Consider the following 13,367-nt stretch of genomic DNA (forward strand, 5'->3'; position numbering starts at 1 on the left):
ATTTGATTTATTTGATATAGTACTTAAGATATACACTACAGCAACATAACTTATGTATCGCCCAAAAAATGGAATTTATCAACCATACATTAATTTATTAAATATTTTACATCTATTCTATTATTTATGAAAATGTAACATGCACATTTATACAAATGTATAATTATACAATTTGAGATATTTAATATAGTAATCAAAAATTATATTAAACTAATATTAAATACAAATATGATTACAAAAATAATACAAATATAAAAATTAAATTTCTCAAAAAGTAAAACAAAGAATATACCACACTTTCAAATTAAAACAAATATATTTCTTAAAAATATAAAACAAAAATATATCTGTCCTTTTAAGAATGGATCATAAGTTTGGTCCAACTATTTGAAAAATCGATTTGCGGATATGGGTTATGAGTATTTTATGCGGGTGAATGTGGGTTGGTGGATTTTGGATCGCGGCTACCCGTCGACCCGCAAAGTATTTAAAAACAAAAGTAAAAACTAGATATTTTACAAAAAATATAGGAATTTAAAAATATTAATTTAAAATTTAAATCATGTATAAGTTTTTAATATAAATATATTTTTATAATAATTAAATTAAATAATAATTTTAAAATATATATAACCCGCAAATAACCACAAAATTAAGCAGAGTAGGTGCGAGTACAAAATTATTTGTTTGCGGATTGTGCGGGTCATATTTTTTAACAAAACAAAATTGAAAACCCGCAAGTTGGCAGATCAGCGGGGTGAGTTCGACCTGCAACCCAGCCTTAATCGTGCGCATACCGGATCAATTTTTAAATTGTTATTATTTAATAAAATATATTTTGATTAAAATTTATACACATATATGATTACAAAATACAAATATAATCAGAAAGAAAAAACAAATATAAAACAAAAAAATTAAAACAAAAAATACCCGCCCTTTTAAGGGCAGGTCAAAATCTAATCTATTCTATTAATTCTGCAATTTGCCCTATTGATAAAAATTGTATCTACTTTTTAAATTTTATAACTGCATCTACAATTTCACTCTAATTCATACATTAGTGGATATATATCGAGAATACTAAAACTTACACTTCTATTGAATTCATAATAAAATCAAATTAAACTGAATGGCCACTAAAATAACTATAAAGAACGTATAACGGATGCATTGTTTGTATTTAACTGTCCACTTTATATGTTTATACAAACTTGATGGACACACAAATTAATAATTTTAACCTATTTTCCTAAATATAAAATATTGCACAAGTTCAAAATTCAGCACTACAAACAATGTTTAACTTATTTAGCAACATCTGGTCATTTTGTAAATTACTATAATCAATTTCTTAAAAAATTGAATTGGACATTGACTTGGCATTGTAACTAAGTCCATGGTCGGATTGGTCCAACCAATTAAACCAAATTTTATTTTTAATCTAATTTTAAACTAATTAACTATACATATGTATAAAAGAAAATTACTTTTTTACTTTTATATCATTGTTAAAATCTGAAAATAATATGAAAATAATGAAAACTTCAAAAATAATATAAAATAATATAAGTTGATTGTTTGGGTTTTACTTCTTATATATCCTTTTGTTAAAAACCCATGTAAGATAAGCACTTTATAATTGTAAAACAAAAATCATTAGTAAAATATGAATTTTGAGTTTACATTTATTTATTTAATTACTAAATAAAATTGTAATTATAATTTGTTTTTTTTTTTAAAAAAAATAGCCACTGTTTAGGAATAAAGTGCAAAATTAATGTATCAAATGGCTATGGTACAATTGTATAGTTATGCAACATTAAAATTCAATACAATTATAAAAATATCTTACTAATAATTTTTAAAAATATATTATACACAAACATGTAAAACTAAATTTTATAAATAAAAGAAAATATTACAGAAAATTGTTACATATTTACACGAAAAAAACAAAAGTTACAAAGCGGCGTTATAACCGCATTTGATGCACGGATCGAGATCTAAAATAGATAAATATGATTATAAGAAACAGATATACGGACATATGATTACAAAAAAACGAGCGTATGTTAAATAAATCAAGTTTTATAAGTGGGGGTTATTAGATTATGTACTTTAATGGATTTAGAAATCTTTCCTGTAGTTTGAAATCCTTGGTAAATGCATTGATTTTAAAATCAGACAATTAGTTTTTAAAATAAATCAGATGAACTTCAAAATCAAATCAATGGATTATTGTAAATCAACCAAATGGATTTATAGTAATTTTAGTTTATGATAAAGTTAATAAATATAAAAATATATCTTTTTCATTTTTTACTTATATGTTTTTCAAATTCTCATAACATATAGAATATCCCCACATATTTGTTGTAATAGTTGTTTTTAACTGATTGATATGTTTAATGTGCTGATTTTGGTTACAAAAAGTCAAGAACTTCTTCATCATTATTATTTTTTAGATTTTTTTCATCATCAAAATCTTTTTTTCTTTGGGTTATTTGTAAAAATGTAATTAAAATATAATTTTTAGAACTAGAAAATACGATATTAAAAATAGTGATTATAGAACCGAGAACATGGAAGTTGGTTTGGAGAAACTTGAGTGGTGATTATAGAATGGAGAAAACTAATAATACAAATCCAACCAAATAACAAGATTTAACTCAATATTTGTTTCTTTGTATTTTGGTCTTAAAAATACTTATAAATCCATTAAAATCCAATTTCAAATAAAATTCTTAAACAAATCACTGCCATTGAATAACACATGATTTTGAAATCTATTTTAAAATTATAGAACCAATAACACTGAATTTGACTTGATTTTAAAATCTATTTTAAAATCATAAAACCAATAACACAAGATTTACATATGAATTTTAAAATCATAGAACCAATAACACTGAATTTGGCTTTGATTTCCAAATCTATTAAAATACACAAACCAATAACACCCCGTAAGAATATAAGGAGCGGGTTGTATTTAAATCACAATATGTTTATAAAAAATACAAATATAATTATAAAGAAAGACACAAATATGAAAATTAAATATCTTAAAAAATATGTAAAACAAAAAGTATTGAGGGAAGGTCAAATTTAAATAGCATTTAAAAATATACCAAGGCGGGTCATATTTTCTAACCAAAACAAAATTGAAAACCCGCAGGTTGGCGGATCAGCGGGTTGGCGGGTCAGCGGGTTGGCGGATCAGCAGAGTGAATTTGACTCACAATCCAGCCTTAACCGTGAGTATATCATATCAATTTTAAATTGCTATTATTTAATAAAATATATTTTATTAAAATTTATAGACAAATATGATAAAAAATACAAATATAATCAGAAAAAGAAAAACAAAAACAAATATCAAAAATTAAATATAAAACAAAAAATATACCCGCCCTTCAAACCATATATCTTATTTAAGTTTCAAATATTATTTTATTCAAATCAAAATATATAACTGTATATGAATTTTGATGATAGATAAAAGGTTTATTATAAATATATTTTTATATATCTTTACAATTATTATATTAAAGAATTATTGTTTAAAAAAATACAACTCGCAGAAAACCGCAAAATTAAGCGGAGCGGGTACAAAATTATTTGTTTGCGGTTTATACGGGTCAGATTTTTTTATCAGAACAAAACTGAAACCTGCGGATTAGCGGGTCAGCGGGCCAGGTTCGATCCGCAAACCATCCTTAACCGAACGTATACCGAATCAATTTTTAAATTACTATTATTTAATAATATATATTTTGATTTATAGACAAATATGATTACAAAGAAACATACGAATATAATCACAAAAAAACACATATATAAAAACTAAATTTAAAATAAAAAATATACCCGCCCTTTTTAAGGGCGGGTCGGAATCTAGTCTATACTATTAAAGGCTTAAAGCAGAATCCTATTGTGCTTTTTACCTAAACCTCTCATTTTTTAACTAACATTGCTTATTTTATTAAGAGCAATTAAGTAATATTAATAACACATTTTTATTGGACCATTTTTTGGATCCAGCCCACTACCCACATCATCTCTCTTGGACCATTTGGGCCGATTAAGAAATCAGATCTAATTTCTTATTTTTTTCTCCAAATTCAAATAATTTATTTTCAACCATTATTAATATTTTGTGTAGTGAATAAAAATTAATAACTTAATTATTATGTTTTTTCTTTTTAATATAATTTAAGCATTCATAAAAAATTTGTTTTTTTTCATTGAAAAGTATAAATCTTTATTAAAAGTATAAAATTTTTTATTAAAAAATTAACCACATAATAAAATTAATATATCAGAATTATACCAACTTAATTCATTAAAAAATAAAGTTTAATTTTCTAAATATAAATACTCATTAGAACTGGACGTTCGGATACCCATTCGGATACGGATCGGTTCTTTCGGATATCGAGTTTTTCGAGTTTTGAAATTAAACCCCATTCGGGTTTTGAAATTAAACCACATTCGGGTATTATAAAATTTCGGGTCGGGTTCGAGTCGGGTCTTTCCGGATCCGAGTGGGTTCGGTTCTCATGCATAAGAACCTGCAAAATAACCAAATAGCCAACGTATCTAACGGGTTCGGTTATTTGTACTCAAAATAACCAAAGTATCTGATTCGGTTCAAATTTTTGTATCCAAATTATTCAAAAGTAACCAAAAATATACATTTTATACAGTTTTTTGGGTAAACTTTTATCCAAACTATCATATTTTATCCAAAAATACTCAAAAGTATCGAAAATAACAACTATAGTTAACTTATAATATCAATTTAAAAATTAAAATAATTATAAATATAATTATAACATATATTTTTAGATATATTTCAGATATTTTCGGGTACTCATTTGGTTCTCGGTTCGGGTCGGATTCGAGACCGGTTCTTCGGGTATAGCAATTTAGAACTCATTCGGATATTTACCCCGTGTCTGATCGGGTTCGGGATCCTGATTTTCAGGTCGGTTTCGGGTTGGTTCTCCGAGTCCGGATATTGTGCTCTGGCCTATATTCTTTTAAAATGAAACACGATAAAAAAAAATAAAAAAACTTAAGTCTTTTATAAAAAACAAATATACAAAAATATGACATTTACTAAATATTTGTCAAGTTTTAAAAAAATAAAGGTCAAAATCTAGTGTATTCATTAAATGGAACACCAAAAACTAGGATGGGAGAAAAATCAAACTGAACCGGACCCAACCAAACCTAAACCGATCAAATCAAACCAAAAACTATATATCTAAATCATTTGATTTAAGATTTTATCAATTAAATAGTTTGGTTTGGTTTTACGTATCAAACCAAAAGACCGAAGTATTTTTAAGTAGCTTAATTAAATATACTAATAATATTGAGAGTTGAAATATTTAACCGTCTAACCTAAACAACTATATAATTTTGAACATTTTATTTCTAAATGAATAGAATAAACATAACTAAAAATAAAATAAAAGAATATGAATCTCATATATTAACACCAAAAACAGAAAAACATTACTTATCATATTTATATTTTATTTTGAAGATATAATTTTTTTGTCACTGTTGAAGATATAATATAAAACTATTAAGGTTACATCTTCTATAGTTTATTGTGATATTTGACTTTACGTTTAAATATGAATAAAATAATAATCTATGTCAAAATGATGAGTTTTTTTTAAACATCAAATGATGATTTCTTTATATTTTTATAATATATATTTTTAACTGACCTAGAACAAAAATGTTAATTTGATTAAACTGATAAAACAAAATCAAATTAAACGAAATCCAATTGAACCAAACCAAACATGCCAAACTGAATCAAACTAAGTTGGGTTGACTTCGGTTAAAATTTATCAGACTCAAAGAAACCAACCAAACCAAAACCGAATCCATAACCAAACAGAAATGTCCACCCTTACCAAAAACCGAAAACATTTCAGAAACCAATTTTATGGAATCCAGACCAAATTGAATCAAATAAACTAAATTAATTATAATACAAACTAGTGATACATACAGTTAAATTTTAGAGGATTGTGTTTCAAAACTTAAGAAACTAATTGAAGAACTTTTTGACAATTTAATTGTTAGCATAAAATAGTAAACAGAAGTATAAACCCTTTTTATTCCACGTTCTAATCTAAAAAAGTGTATTATATATGCAATCAAAACTAAGAAAATGAGTGTTGATTTTAATAAATATCTGATTTTTTTGACATTAAATATTGAAATGTCTAGAGGATTTTAATCAGAATTCAGTTTCAGTTTTGATTATAAATTATTATATTTAAAATAATACTGTATTGATCATAAATAATTTGGTTTGGATTGTAGGTTTTGATTTGAATTCAACTTTTAGTAAAAATATATCCGTAATTTCTAAAAAAATTGGTTTTAGATTAGTTTTTTTCCTATACTGTATAGTTCTGTTTTGTTTATTTATTTATTTTGAGATTATAGAAAAAGTAAAATCTATTTAAACAGTATTAAAATTCAATCCAGGTTTCAATATAGTGATGATTATTTTGGTTTGGTTCAGATCATACCGGTCTGGTTAAACGAACATCGTAGAGATGAAAAGGATATTTTAGACATTCCTCACCTCACTCAAAAAATATCGCAAAACCCTAACAAAAGAAAGCCAACTCGATTGAACTGAAAAAACAAAATAAAATTAAACTGAACTAAACCAAAAATAAACCAAACTGCACTAACTGAACCAAACCGAACCAAATTAATTTGGATTGACTTTGGTTCAAGTTTTATTAGATCCAAAAAACCAAACTGAACCAAACCAAAATCGAATCCGTAATCAAACCGAAATGTCCACCCTTACCAAAAACTGAAAACATTTCAGAAACCAATTACAATTTTTTTCAAGTCGAATTACATATATACACATTAGTGATACACATATGGTTAAATTTTAGAGGATCGTGTTTCAAAACTTAAGAAAATAACTAGATCTTGACCCGCCCAACCGGGCGGGTATTTATTTTATGTTTTTAGTTTTTTTTTAAATTTATAAATGATATATTTTTAATATTTAAACATAAATTTAGATTGAAAATTAACATTTGTAGTTATAATAAAAATTAAAAGTTTAAAAGAATATTTTGATATAAATTTTAAATTCCGAATTAAAATAATATAGAGATGGGTCATAATTTTTCCAATTCCAAAATCTTAGCATTCTTAATGACAAATAAAATAATTTATAAATACATAAAATATATAAACATATTTGAAATTAAAATATTTTTTAAAAAAAATTTTTTTTACGCCATTGTTGTTTGTTTCTATAGTTTGACCCGTGGCCGTATAAATATTTGCTTTCACTTCAATTTTTTTCTTTGTTCTAATGATAATATATATATATATATATATATGTATATATATATATATGTGTAAATTAATATGTATTACATAATTGTTAGTATAACATTTTAAAACAAAAAATTTATATATTACTTTAAATAATTATATTATGTGATTTTAATCGTCTGTTATATCACAGCGTATCATATAAAAATCTAATATTTATAACTAATTGGACTTATATTATAAAAGTGTTATACTAACAATTTATAAATAAAATATTTTATATTTTATCTATATGATATATAAATTGATTTTGATGTGTAATTTTTTTTTATTATTTTTATTAATAAATATTGAAAAATATTAAATGTTAACAAAAAATCTATTAGAAAATTTATTTTGGTTAAGGTTCATTCTATTAAAGAAATCTATTATTTAAATTAGGAAAAAACATTAAATACTTAAATCTTTCATTTAAATAAGGAAAATACAAAATTCTCTACTATCTTTGTTACCAAACAAAATTTAATTTTTTTAAAGACTCATATCTCTGTTTCCAAACAAAAGCTTAAAGTACTTCTACTTTAATAAGATAGATTGAAGAACTTTTTGACTATTTAACTGTTAACACAAAACAGTAAACGGAAGTAAAAACACTTTTTATTTGACGTTTTAGTCTAAAAACAATGTATTATTTATGCAATCAAAACTAAGAAAACGAGTATTGACTTTTAATAAATATCTGAATTTTCTTTTGACATTATACATTGAAATGTCTAGAGGATTTTTAATTAGAATTCAGTTTCATTTTTGATTATAAATTATTAAATTTAAGATAAAACTGAACTTTTTTTTGACATCAAGATAAAACTGAACTGATCATAAATAATTTGGTTTGGATTGTAGGTTTTTAGATTTGAATTTAACTTTTAGTAAAAATATATCCGTAATTTCTAAAAGAATTGGTTTAGATTAGTTTTTTTCTTTTTTCCTATAATGTAGTCCAGTATTGTTTGATTATTTTGCGATTATAGGAAAAAAGGTAAATCTATTTAAAATTCAATTCAGGTCTCGTACCAATGATTATTTTTGTTTGGTTCATATCAGATCGGTTCGGTTAAACGAAGGATATTTTAGACATTAAACCGCCTCTTATTTAAATAGGGACTCAAAAAAATATCCAAAACCCTAACGAAAGAAAGTCTCTTCTCTTCGTCCCACTCTCAATTTCAAACACTGCGACCGACGATAAGACATGGACATGGAGACTGACCAAATCTACCAGGTCGATGTCGGAAATCTTCTCGCTTTCAATTCCAATCACCGCTTCCCTGCTGCTCCTTCTTCAAGGTTCGTCCTTTTCTCTCTCCTCTCTCTCGTCTTATCCTCGTGAAGCTCGTGTTGAGCTCTTCGGCGGCGGCTTTTAGTTATTTCCTTATATGATTGTTCTGTTACTGTAGATGCAGTTGATTAGAGATGGGTTTATTGTAAAGAGAAGTAAAGTTCGCATTTTTATTGTTAAGTTTGAGTTTTGATTGGATTAACATAAACCCTGTTTTCATGTATTCTCATAATACAAATCAAAGGGTTGTGTATAGCTTTAAGCATCTTTCTTAGTGTTTGTTTAGAGTTTTGGCATCTATCTCAGTTGCAATCTTCTGGTAATTAGGGAACTAATGCTTAGTTACTTTGTCTCTGTCTCTGTTTCTTTTTGATGATGACTTGCTTTATCCAATTTTTTTGTTAGGGAGGAGCTTGTGAAGGAATGTGTTACAGAGGGAACAAAGCTTGTTCAGGCAATAGCTGATACTCTTTTCAACTTTCCTTCTACTGAAACTAGTGATGGCCCTCTTGTCCAGTTGCCTCCACCTACAACCAAACTCCCTAGAGAGAAACATGTAAGCTCTTCTTCTTTTTTTTTTTAACTCTTCACTATCTCTAGTCTCATGAGGCAGTATCCGCCATGGATGTTGTTACAATATGAAATGCGAACCTGTGCTTTCTCCTATAACAACTAACCTTCTTCTTTTTTAATCTCTACCAGCTTCCAAGGCCTAAGCCTCCTACTAAGTGGGAAGAATTTGCTCTCAAGAAAGGTATAAAGCTGATTTCAGTATTTGTTTTGAGGATTGAAAGGTTGATTTTGTTATTTGATTTGACGGATTAACTACCTCTTTGTTCTATGCTACTAATTTTTTTTACTCTGTTCTATATTGTTTTTTTGGTTATGTTTCTTAGGTATACAAAAGCGCAAGAAGGACAAGATTGTGTACGACGAAACAACTGATAAGTTCAAGCGTCGCCATGGTTACGACCGTGTTAACGATGATAATGATATCCCCATTATTGAGGCAAAGGCATCAGATGGTAAGTCTTAGCTTTCAAAAAACCACTTTCTTATTTTTTGCTTTATAGTACGTAGTCTATGTTGCTAGTTTTTTATTGAACCATATATGCAGTTACTGTGGCAAAAATACATTGTTTCAAATTGAATCTCTTAGAATGTGGAGTTGTATTCAAAAGTTCATTTGTGGTCTTAACTGCAGAGCCAGGTGAAGATCCTTTTGCCAAGAGACTGGACGATAAAAAGAAGAGAGTTGGAAAGCAAGAAAAGAACCGACTACAGAATTTGAAGACAGCTGCAAAAGCTGGTGCTTTACCGAGGTATACAACAACTTATTCGACCTGTTACCTAGTAAGTGAAGGTCCAAATGGTTTCTAATACATTGTTTTTTGCAGCCATGTCCAACTAGCTGCGACCGCATTGCCCATATCAGGCACCAAAGCTCAGCCACAGAAGATTGGAAAGGAGGCACTTGGAGATGTCGCAGGTTTAGCTGCTACTTCAACAGCTAGTGGTGGTAAATTCGATAAGAAGTTGCCTGGTGAAAAACCTCCTAAGAAGCAAGGCAAACATCACAAGGTAAAAATTCACCAGATAGTTTTTTTTTATCTTTTTAGTTTAATCTATCGACTATTTTTTCTAATTTGTTTATTTTTTTTTACAGTATTTACCAGTTGTACCAAGGCATGGGGGGGTTGACGAGGAAAAAGAGCAGACTAATAAAGTACTTGGCAAGTTGTTATCAAAGCATTCACATGAGATCCTCAATGTTGGAAAGGTAAAACCCCAAAACCATCTGCTTTTGGTCTTTGTGCCTCTGATATGTTTTGTATGTGGAAAAAAATTGTATTAATATGTTGGATTTAATGCGATTTTTTAGGCTATAAACATGTACAATGACAAGAAGGAGAAAAAGAAGTCAGGAAGATCAGATAAGTTGAAAGCTAAGAAAGACATCACCAAGAAGAAGCCTTATGCCAACAAAGCTGATAAGTGAAGAGACTCTCTCTCCACCTTGTTTTTATTTACTTCTTCGCATATCTCATAACATAAAAAAAAAAACATTAGAAGATTTTGTGTGTCGTATCTGTTTAAGAGAACTCTTATATTTATGTTATATTTAAAATCTTTCTCGACACAAAGATTTAGAAAGATTATTGAGCATAAAAGGTTAAAGTCTTTGAGAAACTTTAAAAGTGTTTACCAAGACAAAAACCACCAATGAGGTTAAAGGCTAAAGTCTGAAAACAACACATTCACATGTAGTTACATGGGGCATTATCTGCATGGGGCATTATCGGCAACATATCTATTTATAGTTGTCCTGACGGTTATCTATCTATTCAATTAAAATAGAGTCCTACTATATATCTACTGTTGGAAGTTGTTTTTAATTTTTGGACCCTTGCTAGAGACTTACACGTAATATTAGTTATATACGCTGCTTAATGAATTAACCGATGTTATATTTGAATTATACTACCATCGTGTGATAAAACCAAACCAATGTTACTTATGACTGTCAATTAGATTAACACTGGACCAGTTATCTATTTTTCCTAATTATCAGTGATCAGGTAAGATCTAAATTGTTAGAAAATTTTGAAAATCAACAGTTTCCAACTACATATAGGCTTCCACTAAGTACTATTAAAAAAATCTGAGAAAATAAATTATAAAAAAACTTAGGCATATATATATGGAACACTAGCTATAATGATCATTATATCTAAACTATTAATTTAGATTCATATTTTAATTGATTCATAAAAATAATTATTTAAATTCGGACTTATACAGTTTTCCATTAATAATATATTGGATATTAAATATATAAATCTGAAGATTATGTTGCACTGATTCATTTTGCTTACTAATTATTCGGGAATCAATAAACATAACCGATATTTTAGCAAATGACATTTAGTTTCGAAATACCAAATTTTATATCTCTAAATACGACATACACAATACAATATAATATACCTGAAACCAATTAATTATATCTCTTTACATTTCCCACTCTATGTAAGACTAATTCAAATATTTTATTATCAAGATTTTAATGTATGTGATGGTAATTAATAACCGTTGCTATAAAGAATTGGTTTAACCAGCATTTTGAAAACTGGATAGGACATTGATTCGATATTATAGCTAGGTCAATGTTTGAACCGGTTCAACCGGTTTTAAGTTTTACATATAATACTAAATTAAGTAACTATATGTAAATATATATAACTATATAATTATTTTTATAAAAGTTTATATCATTGTTAAAATCCAAAAATGATATGAAAAATAAAATGAAAGCTTTAAAAATAATATAAAACATAGTAAAAAGTAATTTATTTAGAGATATATATTAAAACAATAAGAACTTTTTATGAAATCATTTTAAATTTTGAAATTTTTATTTCTTAATATAAATTTTATATACAAAATTTTAGTATTAAACTGGATCATTGGTTTTAACAAGTTTGACCCATTTTTAATTGGGTTTGCAGGTTTAACTCAAATCTGTTTTTTCGTACAATACAAAACTGATTAGAAAAACGAATCACGGTTCGACTGGCCGGTCCAGTCCGATTTTTTAAATACTGTATATTGTAATGAATACTATTATAATTTACCATCACATCACATGTTATTTCTAACCCAACATATAATTCATATATTGTTACTAAAAATTATAATAGCCGCAACTTATGGTTAATGTTTATATTGTGTGGTTCTTTACATATTAATAACTAACCAAAAATAAAACTAATTGAAAAAAATCTTAACAAATCAATGTATTGGTAGAATATAAGGTTAGATACCATTTTAGAATATTCAAGATTTCGAGTATGAAATACTTAAATTATGGTTTCGACACAAAAGATACTAAAACAAATTCATCATAATATCTATATAAGATAAAAAAAGATTTACTAATAAAACAAAAAAGTAACTCAACTACAAGTCACACATTCTATATATTGTTATCAAACTTAAATTTAATAAAATTGTAAAAACATTTTAACATCATTTCATAGAAAATAGTCCCGCGTTTTAACGCGGATTACAATCTAGTTATAATATTATGTGACGGTAGGAAACTGCGATGTCAGGCCCAAATGCTATTATCACTCATGCACTGTCTGTTAAAGTTTCCCTCTCTTCAGTGAAAGTGTCAGAGAATTCAAGAAGAAAAAAAATTATACCGATAAGAGAATTGAAAAAGAGATGGTATGTTACCTGAAAGCAGAATCCTTCTCCTAATCAAAAGTTTTCATTTCAACCAAACAGAGGAGAGAAACAAGTGTGAGTTTTCTTGTCGGTTGAGTCTGGTCGGAACCGGATCGGATCATTAAGTGCTACGTGTGAAAACGGTTGAGCATTAGACACACTACCTCTCGATTTCGTGTAAGACAAAGATTGACCCCAGAATGATTATTGCGCATCATTAAATGTCAAGTCGTTGAGAATAATTAAGAAGTGTTTACCAAGAAAAACCACAAAGGAAGTAAAGTCCATGAAAACACACAACACATTTCCACATTCACATAGGTGTATCGTTATGTAGTAAGTCTAAGCCTATCAAATGGGGACACATCACCAACTTATATTTTAAAACAATACTCTATATATGAAAACATTATACTACTATTTTGACAGAGTGTAGGACCGAAGGTGGAGC

At 27.2% G+C, this 13,367-nt stretch overlaps 1 protein-coding gene across 1 annotated transcript; it reads left to right on the plus strand.

The window, feature by feature from the left end:
• Window positions 1-8,517: 8,517 nt before the first annotated feature.
• Window positions 8,518-10,827, plus strand: LOC108854330 (ribosome biogenesis regulatory protein homolog). Its single transcript, XM_018627855.2, has 8 exons — window positions 8,518-8,691; window positions 9,089-9,239; window positions 9,386-9,437; window positions 9,580-9,708; window positions 9,888-10,005; window positions 10,081-10,264; window positions 10,350-10,463; window positions 10,566-10,827. The coding sequence occupies exons 1-8, from the start codon at window positions 8,597-8,599 to the stop codon at window positions 10,680-10,682; spliced, it is 960 nt and encodes a 319-aa protein (XP_018483357.1). The 5' UTR covers window positions 8,518-8,596; the 3' UTR covers window positions 10,683-10,827.
• Window positions 10,828-13,367: the final 2,540 nt, after the last annotated feature.

This window comes from Raphanus sativus, chromosome 4 (assembly GCF_000801105.2).
Source record: "Raphanus sativus cultivar WK10039 chromosome 4, ASM80110v3, whole genome shotgun sequence".
Classification (NCBI taxonomy): Eukaryota; Viridiplantae; Streptophyta; class Magnoliopsida; order Brassicales; family Brassicaceae; genus Raphanus; species Raphanus sativus.

Coding starts and splice junctions, on each gene's coding strand:
- LOC108854330 (XM_018627855.2), top strand. CDS start 8,597: ATGGACATGGAGACTGACCAAATCTACCAGGTCGATGTCGGAAATCTT. Junction 9,709..9,887: donor TGAGGCAAAGGCATCAGATG/GTAAGTCTTAGC, acceptor TCTTAACTGCAG/AGCCAGGTGAAGATCCTTTT. Junction 10,265..10,349: donor AGCAAGGCAAACATCACAAG/GTAAAAATTCAC, acceptor TTTTTTTTACAG/TATTTACCAGTTGTACCAAG.